Raw genomic sequence first — 20,094 nt, forward strand, 5'->3', positions numbered from 1 at the left:
GTGTCTACGTGCCCGTTACCGTACGGTGCTGAGGAGCGGGGCACTCACAGCACAGCCGGTTTTGCCAGCTTCTTTTGGGTGTCACAGGGCCGTGCTCAGGTGGTTGGCTTCTGTTCGCACTATGCTGTGCCAGCCAAGCTCTCACAGCAATATTTGTGAATTCAAATGTACTTCAATTAAGATCACTTTTGTTTTGGTTGAAGCGCTCTCAGCAGTGTTTGCATCCCAAACACAGCAGATTTCCCCCTTTTTGCTGGTTCTAGTCGGCTGGGAACAACATTTCCCCGGCAGAGAGCTGAGTGGGAGGCACTGCTTTGCTTTGGTTCTGTTTCAGACCAGGGCTGTGCATTGGTGCAGCAGGCGTGGAGCAGGGCTCCAGCACAGTGACAGTCATATTGCAAGGCTTACTCCAGGGCAGGGACCCTTCTGAAAGCACGGCCTTAAGTGGCTTGGGCTTGGGTGGGCTTGGGGGCTATCCAAAAAAGAGTGTGCTTTTGTTCTTTTGGCTCTGTCTTTTTTAATGAAAAAAACCCAAATAAACCCACACACTGATGCAGAGACCTGGTGAACTGCTGTGAGGGCCAAAGGCAGTGCAGACTAACTGAAGTGTAGCATGGAATTGCTTACTTACTTTCAACCATCTATAAAGGAGAAATGCCTGTGCAAGTGAAGAAGCAGATGTAGGTATTACTGCTTTGTTTGGTGCTTTTGCTTTGCCAGCGTGGGACGTTGTACAGGTCTGTTTGTGGATGTGCTTGAACAGATGATCTCAGGCTCCATAAAGCAATATGCTTCCCTGGACGTAAATGAAAACAATGTAATTTTAGCATAGAGGATGAGAGAATGTTTTTGAGATTTGCAGATGCCTTTTGGATATTGCAATGTTAGCGTAATTTTCTTCTTTCAAGGAAAAAAAAAAGGGGCTTTTTTTTTTTTTTTTTTTTAAGCTTGTGTTTCCTATTCTATTTGTTTTTCAATATGCTTTTGGTAAAGTAAGAACTGATTTATTTGAAAAGATGCTCTGAGAGGTGCTACTGTACGTTGGGTAAGTAGAGGATGCTTTGGAGGAGAACCAGGGAAGTACCACATGGGAATAAGAGTACTGAATGCTGCTGGATGTCAGGTGTTGCAGGACTGCTTTATCAGCAGGCATGTGCGGAAGAGGGTTGAGAAGGTTTAGGTAGGAGCTGTAGAAGTCAATCAGCGGTTGGAAAGCAGGTCAGCGTGTGTAACAGGGATGTCAGCCTGTAAAAATTCTGTCACTTCGTGTCCCATCTTTGTGGGGCGACTTTGTGAGACGCTCAGTCTGATTCAGTCACGGCCGGTTGCACTCCAGGCAGGGCTTGTAAAACACCTCGGTGAATGGATTTGCTGTGTTTCCCGTCCAGGTTTGAACTGATGCGCATGTGCTGGCAGTACAACCCCAAGATGAGGCCCTCCTTCCTGGAAATCATCAGCAGCATTAAGGACGAGCTGGATCCAGCGTTCAAAGAGGTCTCCTTCTATTACAGTGAAGAGAACAAGCCTGCAGACACAGAGGAGCTTGACCTGGAGACTGAGAACATGGAGAGCATTCCTTTAGATCCCTCCTCTACCCTCCAACCCACTGACAAGCACTCAGGACACAAAGCCGAGAACGGCCCAGGTGTGGTGGTCCTTCGGGCCAGCTTCGAGGAGAGACAGCCGTACGCACACATGAACGGGGGACGCAAGAACGAGAGGGCCTTACCGCTGCCCCAGTCTTCGGCCTGCTGATCCTTGGACCCAGAGTCTGACAGAAACACAACGCAGACAAGCGCGTCTATTGGGGGAAGAAAGAAAGAAAATAACAATATATTCAAAAGCCCTACTGTACCTCAGTGGATCTTCAGAACTGCCATAGCTGCACTTGGGAAGAACCCTTTTTTTCAGTAAACAAGTTATCGTTTTGGTTTTTTTTTTGTTATTTTTTTTTCTTTTTTCAATATGCAAGCAGATGTTTGTTTTGGTAAAGGACTCCATTCATGGGGCACACAGTTGGCCTTTTAAAACTCTGATGTTAACACTTAATAGCAACAGAAAACTTGAGATTTGATCTCTCTCTCTCTCTCTCTCTCTCTCTCTCTCTCTCCTCTCCTTCTTTCTGTCTGTCTTTGCTTCATAATGGGAAACATATCTGCGTGCAGGTTCAACCGTACGGCACTTTTATCAGATCAAAGATATCGCAGGCCAGGTGGCTCCCTGCAGGCACCTGCCTGACACTGTAGGTCTTTATTTAAAAAAAAGAAAAAGAAAAAGAAAAAAAAAAAAAGAAAAGAAAAACGGAGGAAAAAAAAAAAAGGAAAAAAAAAAATCTGAAAAAAACCAACACAAAAGAAACAAAAAAATCACAAAAAAAAAAAAAATCCAAAAAAAAAATAATCCACACACAAACAAATTAAAAGACTGGATTTTTAATGTTGCTCTTTAAACTTTTTAGAAACGCGTACAAGAACAACAGAGGGCCGGCACTCGGCCGGGGCTGTTCCCATTTTCAACGCTGCCAAATTTTGCCAAAAAAAAAAAAAAAAGGAAAAAAAAGAAAAAAGAACTCTGTTTGTTTGTTTGTCTGTCTGTTTGTTTGCTGGTAGGCGTGGAAGGAGCACAGCAATCGACTCCTCTGCTGAAGGGAGATCCTGACCAATACGTTCTATTCAATCATACACTGGGATTGAACAAAATAACAGTAATCAAATTGTTTAGGTTCTTTTTTTTTTTTTTTTTTTTTTTTCCAAAACTGGATAAAATGTGATAATATTATAATATATATATATATATTATTTTTTTTCTTGTGATGGAGAAGATAAAAGGGATGGAGTACAGAGCCAGCCCTCCCTTCGCCCCGTGCCCATCCCGATGAATTCTGGACAAAACTGGCAGTGGTGAGCTCTAAACCAACACGTGCATTCGGTACAGGAAAAGTCAACCGCACGCCAAAAACGCAATGTGAGAACCGTGACAAAAGCAGCAGCAGAGATCTCCGCCATCGCAGCCTGCCTTGTGCCGCAGGCCTGCAGGGAAAAAGCACCAATAACACAAAAATTGGGAGAAGATGAGGAAAAAAAAAAGAAAAAAAAAAAAAAAAAGGCAGTAACCGGATTCAAGTGTATAAAACAAAACGCTTTGTTGACCTTTTCTCTTTATTATTGAGACTTCTCGAAGGGTCTTGCAGTTCTATGTTAGACCATGGATCATTTGCATACACATTGTCTTTTGTGTCACTTTTATAACTTTTTTACGGTTCAGATACTCATCTATATGTCTGTACAGAAAAAAAAAAGCTGCTATTTTTTTTGTTCTTTATCTTTGTGGATTTAATCTATGAAAACCTTCAGGTCTGCCCTCCTTCCCTTCCCTCCCACTTCAACAAGTTTTCTTATGCTTTGTACTATAGTGTGTAACTCTTACTTCTTCCTTCCCAGTAACCGATACCTTTCATATGATTTGCCATGAACTGTTTAATGCCTTTTTATAAATGCATTTTCTCCTCATTTTATTTTATTTTATTATTTTTATTTTTTCCATTAGTTGTTTTACAGCATCTTGGCTGTGTGGGTCGCAGGGCTTTTGAGGAAGACATGGAGAAAGAAGGGACGCCCCACACCGAACGCTCCAGCAGCGGTGTGGTGTTTGTCAGACCCAGTTTTCCTTCCTTCCCACGAACCTCTGCCCAGACAGCATGCGAGTCTGTTACAGTGCAAGGCATGATACAAACTCAGGACAGAAAAAAAAAAAAAAAAGGTTAAATATTTAGTACATTCTTGTTCAGTGTTTATATTCATTGTTGTACAAGGGTCCCGCCCCTCCTTCCCTCCCCGCTTGTTTTGGTTGTGGCACACACGCACCCACCCATCCCCACACACGCTCCCACACAGACACACACGTACACACACGCTCTTTTTGTTTGTTGGGTACAACGGCAGACACCAGGCGTTTGGGTCACTGATTCTGAAAACGACTATTTGAACTCTTCCACCCCTTGAAGAAGAGCTGTATGAATTGCGGCTGGCGGTGCCAGGCACTTTTTGGGTGGCCATTGAACACCTGGCTCCAGCCCCAGCTCTTTGCCTTCCCAATGAGGAAGCCCTCCAGGAGGACACGATGGGCTGCATTTTGCACCCCATGATTACAGAATTAACTCCCCCTCACCTTCCAACACACAACAGCATGCCATTTCCATGGGGTAGGGTGGAAAGCACGTAGCTGGGGCCAGCGGCTCGGCTAGCAAACAGAGTTAAGCGTTGGCAGCTATGGAAACCTGGACAAGTCCAAGCCTGTTGCTTAAGTCATAGACCAAACCTCAGAACAAAAGAAAATGAGTGAGCTTGTTTGTTCGGTTGCAGAAGCCTTGGCGAAAAGGGAAGGAGGGGGCCATCATAAAGCCTACAACCAAGGAGTCGTAGCAGTTGCTCATCTTAGTTACAGCATCTAAGCCTTTGTTTAGCACTGATCCAACCAACTGATGGCAGTGAAGAGGTGGTTCTGGGATGGAAACGTTTAAAACCTTTGAGTAAGAACAAAGAATTAAAATATACTGATTGCTAGTTTTGACTGGAGATTTTTAAAAGTTTGTAGTGCTTTTTGCTTGTGTAGTTTAGGTCCCATTATCTTCTCTCGCCTCTGTCCCGTAGTTATTTTTCCCTTTTAAAAACGAAAAAGACAAAAAAATTTAATTAAGAAGGTATTCTATGTAGGATTTTTTATTTATTTTTGTGATATCAGTTTAAATCACTGTAGAGATGCCCCATAATAAATCTAAATACTGAGATAAGGGTTTTTGAGTATGACAGGGGGACAGTTTTTGATTTTTTTCAAACATTTATCTACCTCACTCTTATTTTTTTATATGTGTGTATATATATAAAAAAAAATACATCTCACATTTCTCAGCAGCCAATAAATGCCGTCGATACTGGTAACCTCTCACTCCATAAACCACATGCTCTAGGTTCTGGAGGGGAACAGTCACTGCTCATCACAAAAGGTCACTTCAGAGTATTTGCCTCAATTCCGAGGAGTTTTGCCTTTTCAGTTCCAATTTGTTGTTGTGGGGAAAATGCGAGAGTTTGCCTGACTTTAAGCTGACCGTTCATTAAGGAAACGCGAAGGCTTTTTAGCGGGCCGTCGTGGCAGTGCTCAGGTCAGTGGCAGCGCTGCTGCTTCTTAGGTGGGTGCAGGGCTGACCTGATACGAGAACTTTCAATCATGAGTATCGATCAAATTTGCTACAGAAATTAGTTGTTTACGTTGTTGGAAGGTTCAGAAGGATTGCTAGAATCAGAAGAGCAGTCTGTTTGGCCTCAGTCACTCCTGGCAAATTTTCCTCAGATGCCGCGAGCACCAAAAAGGCATTTTGCTGAATCAGCACCCGTTTGGCTCCTCAAGCACAGCGCTGCTCTTTCTTTTTTTGACCAAAACAATGACAAACCTGTTGCGGGCTGCCTGGTGATGATACCACGTCGAGTTTACAGCTTTGGATCTTTGCTGCTTCTGTTTAATGAGAGCACTGATTTTATTTCATTTTATTTTATCGCTTTGTTTTTGTTTTCAAAACTAACAGAATTGATTTTTTTTGTTATTATTATTTTTTTTCTGATGTGCCAGTAAAAAAGTCAGCTCCCTTTTCATCCCCCATTTATATGCTTCATAACTGTGGATTCTGATGGACCAGCCATCAAATTTTAACTGCCCTCTGACAGCGTGTAACTGGTTTACAAGCACACAGGACTAACACAGGCTTGCCATCAACATGATGTATAATGTTTCTCTTTTTCCAGCTCAGGCAGCTGTTCGTGCAGGTGTTGGTTGTGGTATCTGAATAATGCGGTGCTTGGAGCTGTATGTGGCCTCTTGAACATACAGTGCTGTGGTTAAGTACTGCGGGGCTTGTCTTTGGAGGGATCCTTTCTCTCAAACCCTGAAAAAGCAACAAATTTAACGTTGTTACCATGTCATCTTTTTTGTCGTTGCATTTCTTTGAAGCTTCCAGTGACCTTTTTGGAGTAGTGACTGTTCTCCTCACTTGCACATATTGATTACCACAACTGGAGATCCTCAGATCTTTCAGCTGGCTAGGAGGGTTTTGTTAAAACTGTCCAAGTTATTGGTTCTTATAATTTGATGTAGGTGGTTTAAAAATGCGTTAGGAAAAAACACTAATGACGTAGCACCCATCGTGATAGGCATTTCAAAAAGCACTTCAGTAGAATACAGTCATGGGACTAAAAGTAAAGTACGCATGTGTGATGACAGTCAGCTCTCCTGGACCAAACCACCTTCATGATACCATTGTGTTCTGTGTTTGCAATTCAGGCTTAATTACTTTTTTGTTCTGTTTTGTTTCCATAGCGCTTTTATTTTGTTGTTGTTGTGTTTTGTGCATTCTGAATAGCTTTATTCACACGGGCTTTTCATGCAGACTTCCCTTGGACAGTAAATCAAGTTGTTTATGCATGTGAACAACTGAGAATTAATGTTGGCTTGATAGAGTCATAATATGGTTTGTAATGTTGTTCTTTCCTGAGACCACTGGCTTGTCTGGTATGGTAAATTTATTCAGAACTTTGACTGTGTTTGAATAAAGTTCGAGGAATCCAATTTGCTTATAAATGAAAAACAAAAGCCCACCTGGCCCCAAAGCCCAGCGTTTTGACAAACATTACCAAGCTGTTTCGATGCAGTAGAATAACAAACTGGCATCACTGTAGGGGCAGGCTTTGATTTCAGCACTTGGGCCATTGTTCTCACCTGACTCGCATCTAAAAGCTTCTCAGTGACACAGAAGGTGGTTTGGTTGCAAAGGAAGGTGGCTCCTGTGTAAGCACAGAAGCGTCAGCTGCTTGGTACTAAGAAGCGCTTTTGAGGTTGCGATGAGTTGGACACAGAAGCCAAGCATGATTGGAAGTTGGAGGCCAACCTGTGTTCACCAGGTCTCCAGGTCTTTCTCAGCGTGATGCCTCTGTTCTTTAAAGCTGGTTCTAAGTGATGTATGATTCTAGACATGTTCGCACTGATGCTCCTGTTGGTCTTTAAAAACAAGTGAAGCCCAGTTTGCCCAGGACCGACTGGTCACCAGACAGAATTGCTGTCAGGTCCTCTGGGAACTGCCGAGGGTTGTTCCATGCAATCGAAGTGAACAACGCTCCCGTTGTTGGTGTAACTCCATAAATATATATCTATATAGACATAGATATCTGCATATGTATATCTATAATATAGATATATATATATATATATTTAAACCCTATTCATTCCACTAGTACAAGTAACACTTGTTTCCTGTTGTTCTTATTTTGTTTGTCAACAGTGTATTTAATCACTGGGCTAAACAACAGCAGAGGAAGGTGCAAAGGGTCCACTCCTTACTAACCAGTGATAAAAGCCAGATATTGCAACTTAACCCATGAGTAGTTGTGCAGACGAGAGTTTAAGTATGGTATGTAGAAAAAAAACAGTTGTGGCCAGAGGTGCTGAAGATACAGAACTGTAAATAGGCAGGAGGGCTTCAAAGGTTGCCTCAGTTCAGAAAACTGGCTGCTCAGAGGCAATGAGCAGCCTCTGTTAGGGAGCGCAGCCAGGTAAATCAGAACGGAGAAGTGTTTATATGGGGACATCTGGAAACAAAGGATTTGGAAATGGATATTTACGAAGACACAGGGCTTGGCAGAAGTTTGAAGTTATTTCCTGAGCTTGGTGTGCGTGGGGCAGTAGCAGAGCTCAGGTATCACCATTCTGATCATCGGTACTTATAAATAAGCCTGACTTTCCAGCTGAAGTGATAAATTCGTAACAGGAGTTCAGTGGTTGTGACATTGGTCTGTATGAGTCAGTCTCAACCTGCAGTTGGTTTGTCTTGCAAGTACTGGGTTATCACCAGGTTGTGTGCGTGCGTATGTGTGCATGTCCATCTTTTTTGTACGCGTTACGTTGATTAGTAATCCATTAGCATTTTCAATAGGGCTTTAAAGTCCAGTAGATTACGGGTAGTCAGTTGACGAAGATCTGGTTTACAAGAACTAATTAAACGTTTCATTGCATTTTGTAAGTGCATAGAATAATTTTATAAAATGTTTGTAGTTTATTAATGCCTAAAATATAATTTAAGGGCACTTTTTCTGTCTGTGTGTGCGTGTGTCTGTATGAGATCCATTTCCTTTGATGGTACCAGTTTACTAGCTAGCTTTACAATATGCCAAAAAAGGATTGCTAACTTGTCCAGTTCAAGGCTCATCCCTCTCCCACTACCTGCCCAAGCTTTGTGTCCCAGTATCAAGCGAATGAGTAAAGAAGTTGGGGAAATGTTCTGTATCTTCAGTATCCTGGTCTTCCAGAGCCCTCTGGTTGGGGTGGGATCATCTTAACTGGTCATTTCACTTTACTGTCTAGTGCAGTTAACTTAATGGATTACAAGAACCTCACTGGTTGGGAAAACAGAATGGGTTTTGCTGCTACACAGTCTCACTCGTGCTGTTCAGTACCTGTTTTATGAGTGCCAGGTGGTTTGAAGGAAATGACTGCATAAGAGAAAGCGGGAAGGCAGTTCTTGTAATTACTATTGAAGAACTATTTGCGTATTTCTTATCACTTTAAAAGTTTGTATGCAGCCTCTAAAGATGCTGAGTACCATTCGAAGCTTTGTTGAAAGAAGCAAAGCGAGGTCCCTATTTATTATTATTTAAGAATGCTGAAGATCCCTGTTTCCCCCTGAAGTTTGACTGACTGCATTTCTGAAGCGTAACGATGATTTAGATGCTATTTAAAGACCAGCTCTTCTGTTTTCTAAACCAGTGAGGTTTGAGATGAAAGGATTGGCCAGAGTTTGTCTACCTCTGGGACAAAAACAAAACTAGAAAGTGCTAAGGAATGGATGCAGTTGCAAATACGACATTTTTCCGAGTTTTCTTGTTTAGATTTTTTTAAAGAGAAAATTAAACAATAACATGGCCAATTTATTACATAAAAAAGACTTGCTGTGTATAAATTATTCCTAAAGAAATTCCTGTGTTTATATTAAAATGAATCAGTAGATTAAAAAAAAAAAAAACAAAAAAAATTCAAAATGTTTTTGTATATTCTGTTGTAAGAATTTATTCCTGTTATTGCGATATACTCGGGATTCTTTACATTATGAAAAGAAGAAACTTTGTCTATTTTGAATGGCTGAAGCTAAGGCTCCATTAGTTTCTCTTACTCTGCTTTTTTCTAGTAGTTTCAGTACTACCTGATTTAAGTTAAATAAAAGAATTCTGTATGCATTTGTCTCTTTTGGAATTTGTTCTTCGTTGCAAAGCAAGTGCGGCTTAGAAGATTCAATTTTCTTCTGCACTTTTGGCTGCGATTAGTTGAGCAACTCTGAAAACGATCTTCATAGAGGTCAGTACTGCCGTTATGCTGTGTTGAAATCAAAAGCACTGTAATCCAATGACAATAACCTTTGGACCATTTTTCAGTGGGACTTGATTCATTCCAATAAGGAAAGCATTTTTATTTATTTATTTGAAGGAAATCCTTTCATTTTCTGTTACAGCAATGCATACATGGGGCATTCAACCATCCAGCACAAAGTTGTCAGTTTTTTGCTAAGTTTGTTAGAAAAATAGCAACAAGCAAACTAGCAAAACATTATTTGGCATTTAGTTTCTATGAGTCTTGTCATCAAAGCCTCGGCTGAGGTGCAGTGGTGGCCCAGAGCTTGTTCAGGTGTCCGTGCCATCAGATTATCCTTGTCTCTTGTCCTTTTTACTGACACAGCGCTAGAGGGATGAGCTTCTGTTTCCCTTAGAAAGATCCCAGGTGTCCACATGAAGATGCTGCTGTTCTGTTCTGGTGATGGTTTTTGAAAAATACGTGCTAGTTTTATGTCATAATTGTCGTGGTACGAGCAAAACTGTGCACTGACATTCCCTGTGTGCTAAAGAGAACACGCTGTAAACCTATGTCTTGCCCAGCCTTAATAGAGCAGTGCTTCTGTCTCAGACATATCTGAGACACCGAGGAGCCTGGCTTGGCAGGGGAGAAGCTCAGAAGTGATCCGTCACTGTCTGGTCCCAAGCTTTACAACTTGGGATCTCATTTGGTTCCTGTTTTGTAAGAAAGATAATGTGCCATAACATTCCACTGCACAGTGCTTCACTGATTGCCTTTCCTGGGACAAGTTAGCTTGTTGATTTTGATGTATAAATCCCTGAATAGCGTGACCCATTGTACTGAAAGACTGTTATCTTTGTGTTGTGCTTTGTGGCAGGACAGCAGTGTTTTCCTTTGGGGCATATGCTGAGAATTCGGGGGAAATGGTGTTTTCAGGCAGCTGAAACTCAAATAGCATTACAAGGTCCACCAGGTTCCAGCTTTTTAAGTCACCCCAGATCTGTAGTCTGTATGTTAAAGCCAGCACGTACAGCTGCTCTCAAAGAGATAGAGAAGCTGAAAAAATTCTCCATGTAACAGGATCTCTACCTGTGTTTTATTTTTCCCTCCTATTTAAAGTTTAAATATGGGCACCTTGCATCAGATGAACCTGTGTCACTGCACTTGAACAGGGACTTCGGAACTTTGTGGTATTGATGCTGAATGCCCTCATGGATGTAAGAATGGATCTCAGTGCAACAAATCTGTAGTTATGTCTTTTGACATTTATTCTGCTTTTTTTTTTTTTTTTTTTTTTTTTTTAAATTAGATTTTTTAAAACCTGCCTTCAAATGATTTTAGAAAATATGTAACTGTTTTTAAGTCCTATTTCTTGTGTTTTCCTAAAACAAAGCAATCTTAGTGTTACAAACTGCCACCCTTGAGATTGAAACAGTTGTTTGGTTTTTATAAGGAGATTTCCCTGAAAATAACTTGGAGTAAAACCTTGAAGGGCTTTAATCACTAGATTTGCTACTTTTAAGAGAAATGAAATTCCATTTTAAGAACGCTCCCTTTTTCTTACGTCCCACCTTACTCTCTCTGTACCCCACACTGTTCTAACATTTCTAAGATGATTGTCTGTAATGCTTTTCCTAGAGAGTCTGCTGTTACTGACTTTGATAATGGAGGCACATGGATGAAAGCTGCTCTTCCACTACCATAATACAGGGAGGTGTAATAGGTGTAATCACAGAGGTACCTGAAATACAATGAACAAAACATAAATAGCAACCTGAATTAAGGAACAGAGAACTTTGATTAAATTAAAATATTCATTAAGAAGCCAAAGCAGATCTGTTTTACAAAAATATTACAAACATATTTGCGTACTGAGTAAAGGAAATGCTGGAATAAAACTAGTCTGAGAAGCAGTTGTTCCACATCTGATTCTTAGTTTCTCAGACACTCACTCAGAAACAACTCAAACAATAATAAATAAATCATAAGACATGCTTTCTTTTCTAAGTTTCTGTAAGCTTAAGTCAGACAAGAAAGGTAATGCAGCCCCCTGGAACTGTAACCATAACATTACAGCACATAGTAATGTTTGTTTGTGTAGGTGATATAGAGGTTCACCACTAGCCTCTTTTTTTCTGTTGTTTATCACCTTTTAGCTTGCAGATCCATATCCTGAAAGCATGTGACAAGATCAGCTATGTATAAAAAAAAAGCAACCAACTAACACTTTGTTTTGTTTTCCTTTTAACTGAAGAAATTCTGAATCATACAGTGAGATCACAGATACTGTTCTAAAGGTACCTATAATTGCTCTGTTCTTCAGCGTGTGTATTTACATTTTATATCTCTCCCAGTTGGGAAAAATAGATTGGAATCTCCTACTAGTCAGTACTGCTGTTAGACTCTTAATAGCACAGGTTTACCGGGGTTGCTAATCACAGTGTGCTATGTTGAAACTTGTTTCTTCTGCAACCCATGGAAAACTGAATACTGACTCTTGTTTTTCATGAAGGCTTCTCTACATAAAATTTAAATTTATCCTCATTTTATACTTGTGTCACTTGGAAGTCTTTACTTCAAAGTGATTTTGGCTAGAGGAGAAGACATTGCAGAGACTCTTCAAGGTTAAACGAGCTGGCTGAATTAGTTCTGCTTTTACTTTGAGACCTCGATATGCAATGTTTACCTTCCCGCATCTCTGGAAAAGATGACATCAATTCCATCCACTGAAATATTTTTCCAGATAGTCTTCATGTTAATTGTTGATTCAATCTTTTCCGGACCATCTAGCATGCAACAACCACCTTCTGGGTGAAAACCACAAGCATCCATCTCTTCATAGCCTTTGTTCTTCCCACACTGCTCAAGGATGATGATTGCTTTGGCAGATGAAGCCAGCCCAACGTGAACAGTAAGCTGTTTTTTCCCACCAGAGTGAATAACAGGAAATTAAAAATGAGACCTGTTTTTTGAAAACATGTAATGCAATAGTGCCAAGCGTTATGTGAAATACTGTCTTCAAGGTGGGAAGTCTTGCTGTAGCTCATACCTCAAGATAACTTGATAAGAGATTATAAATGAGAACAAAATAGTGTTTTTTGGCTTTTTTGTTGTTGCTGTGTCTAGTCAACTCCAGACTTCAAAGCTGATTTTTTTCCTCCATTCTACAATTTATGATAGATGCATTTTTCTTTGTTCTGCACGCAGTTATGCTGTTTAAATGGCACAGGATTAAAGTGGCATGCTAATTAATGTGTGCTCCAAAGTTGTTTGGAACCTTCATCACCATTTTAACAGTCAGTATCCAGAGCTGCCTGATACACATCGTGCAGTAATCTTTTGAAGATCTTTTTAAAGATCTGCTGAAACTAATATTATTTAAAAATGAAAACTACCCAGCTTTATTACTACTTACTATTGGATGAAGAGTTGTCCATATCCTGAAGATTTGTTCCTTTACTTTTTGGTAAACCACTGGTAGTTGCATGATACGAAGATCTATGTTCTTTCCAAGGCCTCTCTTGGACAGCTCCTGTAGATACAAAAAACAACCTGACAACTGTGATGGATGTTTAAGAGCAATGGATTTCTCAGTATGATGTAGAAATCAGTCTGATTCAACTGCAAAGATACATAAGAGCAATGTAACACTGCTTAGCCCTATTGTTCCTTGGTCTACAGAGGGACCCAGTTGTCTCATGACAGCTCTCCGTTTTTATTGAAGGAAAGTCATCTGTGCTAAAGAATTCTTAATGTCACATCTGTGTTGAGCCATGGTCATATTTTCCAAAGGGATGCACAGCCTCCAGTGTGTGGTTTGTGCAGTCCTGGTTTGAAATGGCCCATGGGGAACCACAAAATACAGAATTACTCAGAAAAGATCCACGTCTAATAGGCTTTGCTATAGGTAAGTTGTTCGTCTGAAAGACAAAGTGGAAAAACTTGTGCTTCTGGAGAGACACAAATGAGAGAGAATTCTCATTAGATGTCACTTGTGTCACGTTTCACCTGCTGTCTTGAACCTGTTTCTGGTAACCTCTGCTCGAAGTGACTGGCAGCATAAGAAGAAGCATGTTGGGGTAGGGATTAATTATTTTTAATCTGAAATATGTTCCCCTGATGAAAGAAGGAAGTGTTATTTATTGGGATGTTCCTTCTTTGTTATTGAGTTGAAGTTCAGCATGGAGCTTTTTCCCAAGGGAAACAAAAATTATACCCAGCATTGAGGTAAAAGAGGGAAAAAAAGGCATCCTTTAAAACAGCATGTTGGGTAGATGTTTGGAAGATGGTCTGGGTAAGAGTCAACGATGAATAACCACAATCTTGTGGTGATAATGCCTTGAAATCATTTTGTCAGTGTAACAGAGCTGATGAAGAAGCCATAAGCCTTTACAGAGAAGTTAAGTACTGCAGTGGTAGGGTACAGAAAGTATACAACTGAGTCAGAAAGCTTTGTCCCACTAAAGCAAAATGGTGGTTGAAAATCCCTGTTACATCTTAGTAGACCACCACAAAAGAAGAGTACGAATTTTCTGAGTTTCTATGGAAGGCATGGGCAAGAAGTGTGAGCAGCAGTAATAGACCCAGAAACTTGTAACTTTTTCAATGCCATTGTTTCCTTAAGCTTTCCTTTCTTACTAAGGATATTTGCGTGGATGGGGCTGAGTTAACTGGGAAATTTGCCCTTCAACACTGGCTTCCTATATAAACTGTTCCAATTTTCTTGTCAGCGGAAACATTGATTAGCTGTGCTCAATAAACTATTTGACACAAGCAAGGAAACAATGCCTGCAGGGAAGTAAACACATTTAGAGAACACTGCCAGCCTTTTTTTCCCTCTGGGCGCTGACAGTCTTTGAGAGGCCATTGCATCATCTTGCTTAAGAATGCTGTACTGTGCCTTAGCATCCAAAAAAGAAAACCCCAGCTGGTTCACAATTAGCATTTCATTTTCTCAAACATTTTTAATTTTAACATTTAATGAGATTCTTCCTTTTTAACTATAGGACTTAAAGTACTTGACTATCCACAACTTTAGTTTAGAATCACAAGACCCAAAGTAAGTTGTTACAAGCTATTGTAAGCTATTCTTTTCTTGTGGTGTCTGGATTGAGGTTCTTCTGTCACTCACTGTCATAGGAAAATGCTGAAATACTTCTTGTGCAGGACAAAATCAGAAGCTGGCCAGTAGCCCAGGGTTGGGAATTTGTGTCAAAGGATGATGCTTCTGACCTAAGTAATTGTAGCATGTTGTCAATAATGTGTATTATTTTGTTGTTTAGGAATCTTAACCATGGACTTAGACCCCACCACACCAGATGCTGAGCAGACAGAACAACAAAAAACAAAAGGTTGTTCCTTGTCTCAGCTGTAACCAAAATGTTTTTTACATTTAATGTGAGAATCTGAAGGTGAGAAGGAATGCTGAATCTCGCATCGGTGGGTTAATTCAGTCAACAGCCTGTCTGCTGTAGCTGAAACAGCCAAACAGCCAATGAAACATTGAGAGACTATAAAAGCTTTGGAAAACCTTTTTTCTGTGGGCAAAGTGGTTCAAAAGAAAACAAAGTTGTTGTTGTTGGAAAGTCTCTCTAAAAGGAAAATAGAACCCAGTGTTATCAGTTGACAACCTGGAGTTGTTGGTGAGTTGTGATCATAACCGCAGGTCACTGGAGTTCTGGTTTGTGCCCATACGTAGCCCTCTCCAAAGAGAAATGATTTGCATGGAGCAGTTGAGGTCAGAAGCAGTGGTTGTGTTACACTGGGTGTGACAAACAACCTAAACTTCCAGAAAACTCCAGAATGTTTCACAGATCTTCTTTGAGTTTTCACAGTTTTGGGTGCCAGGAAGTCAGGGCGGGTAGGGAAATAGATTGCACGCGTTAATTCAGTGAACCTCATTCAGAAAGAGGTTGATGCAGAAACAAAAACAAGTCTTTTTTTCTTCTAATCCTGCAGGTATCTCTTTAAAGTGTTAGGGATGTTAGAAAGTTCCAGAACACAAATGAAGGAACTAAATAGCAAGCGTCTTAGTTTCACAGATGATGAAACTAAAGCAGAGAGGGGGAGAGACAGAGAGATTGAATGACAAATTTCCAAAGACCACATGGTCAGCAGCAGAATGAAAAACTGCGACAAGAGATCTGATCCTCGTCTCCTGATATCAAACATAGTTCCCAGAAGCAGTTGGAAATGTGACCTGTTCTTTGCACTAACAGTTTAATTGCTATGAATGCTGTCACTCAACTTACACTTGTGCCCTATTAACTGGAGAATTCGACCTTGATGGTAGGTTGCTCTGATAGGTTATTTAGCTGCCAAGTGCCAGACATAGGTTTCTGGAGGAAATACAGAAATGGAGTTGGATCAAGGGATATTTGGTGGGACCATTGGTCTGCAATATAGAACAAATGATTCAGGAGATCTGAGATTCGGAGGGTCCCACATGGTTCTGAAGAACACATCGTAATAACTCTATGTGACCTGTCTGCAAACGTGGAGTTAACTCTTAGTGTTGTTTTCCTCTAGAGAGAATGTTCTGCACTTCAAGAGTTAAGAGGTGCTGGTGGAGCTTTCATGCATATATCAGGAGGGTATTTCAGGTGAGTGCAGTTGTGAGAACCACGAAGAACTTAGTGAGACAGGTTTCCAAAAGAGAAACTGTCTTTCTAGTGCTACACAATGATGTTGGGCCATGTGACAATGTCTGTAAAAGCCCTTAGACATGCTGCAGCTACTGATAAGAGTCCAGGTATCTGCAGTGAGGAGAAATCGGAATTGTCTTGTCTTCAGTGTTAACTGTAGACTTTGCTGTCTTTTGAAACTAGAAAGCAAAGCTAAGATGTGAAAACATACCTAGAATAGACCTGCTTTCATTTTGTGTTCCTGAAGTAGGCAGTAATAACTTCATAGGCTACATTTGTGTAAGAAGGAAATCACCACACATAGACACACTGAAATGAACCACAGTCTGATTACAGGAGGCAGGCATAACTTGTGGCACACGCAGGAACTACAGGCAAGGAAAACATGTCTGTTGAACTTTAAAAAAAAGTGTTTTGAATAAAATCTTGCCAATCACGTTCACTTCCTCGTTATTCTCTTCCCTCTGTGTCTGTTCCAAACGGCACAATTCTGTTTAGTGAGAGAAATAACTGTCTTGGAAGGAATAGAAAGCCCAGAATGAGGCTGTATTTGGATCTCCACAAAATAAAACACCTCCCTCCCTGTCTTTTTTTCAAGCTTACCTTCACTGCTTCCCAGCTAGAATTAACCAAGTATTGTCTAAAGGGGCCAAAACCTGAAAAGGAAAGAAGGTGCTTTTAACTTATCCTTGCACTGCAAGTTTAGATTAGCTGAAAACAGGTATGTAACCACACATTTGTACTTCAGTATTTTTTGTTATGGAGGATGATTTATAGATATATACATATATATAAAATTTAGCCTCTGTAACATTTAAGGGAATAGCATTTAATTTTTTTCAGATGTGCTGACACAATAGCTAATCCTACAAACCTTATGAGGTAAACTTAACTGAAGCTGCTAAATGTTCCGGAGCCAAAATTACTATTAAATTAAATCAACAGCTGTGGCTGTAAGAATCCACTGCTTGGGATAAATTGTTCTATGCAACAAAATAAATGTAGGAGAGTTATACAGTACTGAAATTCCTGAAGAAACTTCAAGAGCTAACGGGTTGAATATTATTAGGCACTATATAATAAACTGGGCTTACTGCCAGCACGTTTATATTATGAGCAGGTGAGAATGTGACAGAGGCATGCTGTGATAATCTCTGTAATAGCTTGAAGATGCACCTGTGTGTCTAATGGGACACACTGGACTAAAAGTATTTGAACAAGTATATTTCTGTGCCTAAATGGCGATGTAAGGGGAGGAAAAAACCTAACAAGGTGCTAAGAAGTGTGCCCATCAAGGGTATGTGCTATAAATATCATAGGAGAGAACCAGGTTGTCAGCCTTTTAAGAGGTTAGCAAATACCTCTTGCTCTCTCCCGCACTCCCAATCATTTCAACTGCAGGTTTTTGGAGCAAGCCAAACTAGTTCTGCCCATCTTGGAGCTATTAAAAAAAAAAAAAAAAAGTGTTTAATTGAAAACAGCAAGATGCAAATCTCTTTGATGTAGCTTCAACCTATGTCCTCAGTTGACCTACAGTGGAAAATTATCCTGCAACTCACATGTCAAGATATGTGTAATGACTGCCTTTAGATGAGCCAGTAGCAATGAGAGGAGTAGCGAGTAGCAGCGTTCCTTGGGAACTTTAACCTTTTGAAGCTCAGAAGTCTCTAGCTGGTGGCTGTAATTCACTGTAATTCATCAGCAGCTACAGCCAGCAAGAAAAAGAACAAATTCTGTCCCTTATGCTGCACATTCACACATGTTCTTTTGATATATTTAAAATCAATGGTCTAGTTTAGCAGGGCTGAGGCAGCATCTACTGTTTAAATTTCTCTTACCTTTCCATGACACTGAGACTCTGAAACCTGCCATGTGCTGTTCTAATTCTGGACACTGACTATGTGACATCGTGATGCAACCTGGTTTTGCTGCTTCAGAGCTCCTTTTGGGTAAGCTTTCTCTAATACTAGCATGCACTGCCTTGAGCTATGTGGTTTGGATCAGAGAGAATGTCAACAAAGATTAAAACATGGAGAGAATGAACAACAAACCAAACTGGATGGCAGTAAGGAGGGCATGCTGCAGTTTGTTTCCGCTGACATGTACCTTAAGAAGGCACAGCAGTAAGTTATTTTCCATTTGGAATTGTAAGTATGGACTGTTTGCTACTGTTATTCCCTCCAGGGAACTGTTTATGACAGAGATGAAGCATGTGTGCATACCAGCTCTAGTGAAAAGAAGGAAATAAAAAATACAAATCTTACCAGTTACAACCACAGTGCTGGAGTTTGAATCCATGCTCCAATAGGTGAAATCTCGTTGACTTCCAGTTCCAAACAGCAGTATCAGCATTCATGCATCTGTGGCAAACTTCCTCATCTGGGGCATCTATTTTTTGATTCAGACCATTCTGAAGCATGTGGATTTCTATTGGATGAAGAAAACATTTTCATAAAGCTGAGAAGGGCTGGGATTTACGTGAGAGGAGAGGAATTGTTTCTGTCCCACGTAACTTCCAAAACAAATTGTTACACCTCTGTGTTAATGGCAGAAGGTTCCCTCATTCATGTAACAACCGTGTTTTGGGAAGAACAGAAAAGGCTTTATTGCAAAATGTCCAGCAATAAAATAGCCAGCAATATTTTGCATCAGAAAACTGTTTATATACAAGTAAGCAAATCTAATTGAGTCACTTTTAGCATATGTGTGTGGATATTGTATTTTTACCACTGTTGCAATTCACTTCAATCATAAAGAACTAACAGAGCTAAAAACACGTCCCTGTCCATTTCCACTCTTAATCAATATTAGGGTTCTTCTTACTATCTATAAATACATAGAGGTACCTTTCCTGTTCTTCCTCACAACACTTATCTAATTTACTTATCGTCAGCTTTATCACACATTATTTATTAAACTCTCCAAGCTCCTTACACTTCAAAAATAAACATTAACAGGAAAATATCTATTTGCTAAAGCAAAATATTTACTTGGTACAATTGAATGGACGACGCATTACAAAACTTCAGTCCAAATTAAAATGTCAAAGGGAATCTTGAGGCAGGGTTTTAACTTGTCAAAACTGGTGAGTTTAATAGCTGGTCTGTCTTCATTAAACTGAAGTGCAAGAACCAATAGGGGGCCTGAGATTAAAACATATGCACATTGTCACTGCCCAAAACAAAAGCGTATGAAAGTCCTCCTGGGAATTAGAACTATGTGGGCAGAGGGTTTTGCTGAGTCTTGTTTCGAGTAGGAAGTATGTGCATGTGTGTGTGAGAGAGAGGAGAAATAAACTAAGAATAGAAAGTTGCTATTTATTCTCAAGAGAGATGGTAATTATGAGATCATAAGAGAGAAAATCCCTGAAGAGCTCTCCTGGATTGGCTGGTGGCTGAGCAAGGTTTGGAGCTATGAGCTGTTTCTGTCCTAAACAGAGAGAGTAATTTGTGGATTCTTTTAGATAAGCAGACACTGATTCTACCACCCATGTCTCTCCCTGGCTAACAAACTTGCAGAACTGACTTTTACTAGTCATGGAGACTGAAGGAGCAGCTAATAAAGCAAATATGCAGCTTTAAATAAGGCAAAATTTACCATTTCCACTGTCTTTCTTTTCCTTGGTCAATCAAGATCCTTACCAATTATTTTTTCAGTGTAACCACTTACTCTGTAAAACTTAGCCTGTGATACCAAACAGCACAATGACATATGGGTCAGTTCGTAGTTATTTCAGATCTGTGCTTTAAAAGAAAATATATCATTTAATAATAATAATAATAAAATAGCAAAACAAAAACCAGCCAACCAAAAAGTGAAGCCTGCCTTCCTTAGGAAGGCCTAATGAGCAATGCATGTGCAAGGAAGAAAGCAAAAGTTAAGACTTACTGTTGCTTAAATCAGTTTTCTGAATAAGAAATGATGAACTTTTTTGTTTAGGACATTATAGTAGCTTTACAGATCAATATGGAGGGCAGTGCTATGAAATACTAGGGGATTTATTCTCTGTTCCAGCACAGTACAGCTATGTCTGCTAGATCTGTGTACTCTGAAAGAATTGAAGTCA

At 40.1% G+C, this 20,094-nt stretch overlaps 3 protein-coding genes across 10 annotated transcripts in view; 2 read left to right on the forward strand and 1 right to left on the reverse strand.

The window, feature by feature from the left end:
* Positions 1-9,272, forward strand: part of IGF1R (insulin like growth factor 1 receptor) — a 137,870-nt gene extending 128,598 nt beyond the window's left edge. The window contains exon 21 of one of the 2 annotated variants that reach the window (XM_015873184.3): positions 1,389-9,272. In XM_015873184.3, coding sequence (XP_015728670.2) covers positions 1,389-1,755 — 367 coding nt within the window. In that variant the 3' untranslated portion in view covers positions 1,756-9,272. The remainder of the gene's footprint in view (positions 1-1,388) is intronic. The other variant, NM_001323201.1, reaches the window with a different exon arrangement.
* PGPEP1L (pyroglutamyl-peptidase I like) lies at positions 2,723-18,519 on the reverse strand. The gene is made up of 5 exons (XM_032446910.2): positions 18,293-18,519; positions 16,632-16,684; positions 12,800-12,916; positions 12,071-12,300; positions 2,723-11,125 (listed from the first exon to the last, which is right to left on the reverse strand). Exons 1-5 carry the CDS (start codon positions 18,378-18,380, stop codon positions 10,957-10,959), a joined length of 657 nt encoding a protein of 218 aa, XP_032302801.2. The 5' UTR covers positions 18,381-18,519; the 3' UTR covers positions 2,723-10,956.
* Positions 12,984-20,094, forward strand: part of FAM169B (Protein) — a 197,700-nt gene continuing 190,589 nt past the window's right edge. Inside the window, exon 1 of one of the 7 annotated variants that reach the window (XM_085515333.1) lies at positions 12,984-15,986. Coding sequence is in view for 4 of the 7 variants with exons in the window: in XM_032446909.2 (XP_032302800.2) it covers positions 18,058-18,151 (94 nt within the window). In the remaining 3 variants the exon portion in view is untranslated. The other 6 variants (XM_085515338.1, XM_032446908.2, XM_085515337.1 and 3 more) reach the window with 6 other exon arrangements.

Source organism: Coturnix japonica, chromosome 14 (assembly GCF_054131305.1).
Source record: "Coturnix japonica strain WE chromosome 14, WE-NBRP24, whole genome shotgun sequence".
Lineage (NCBI taxonomy): Eukaryota > Metazoa > Chordata > Aves > Galliformes > Phasianidae > Coturnix > Coturnix japonica.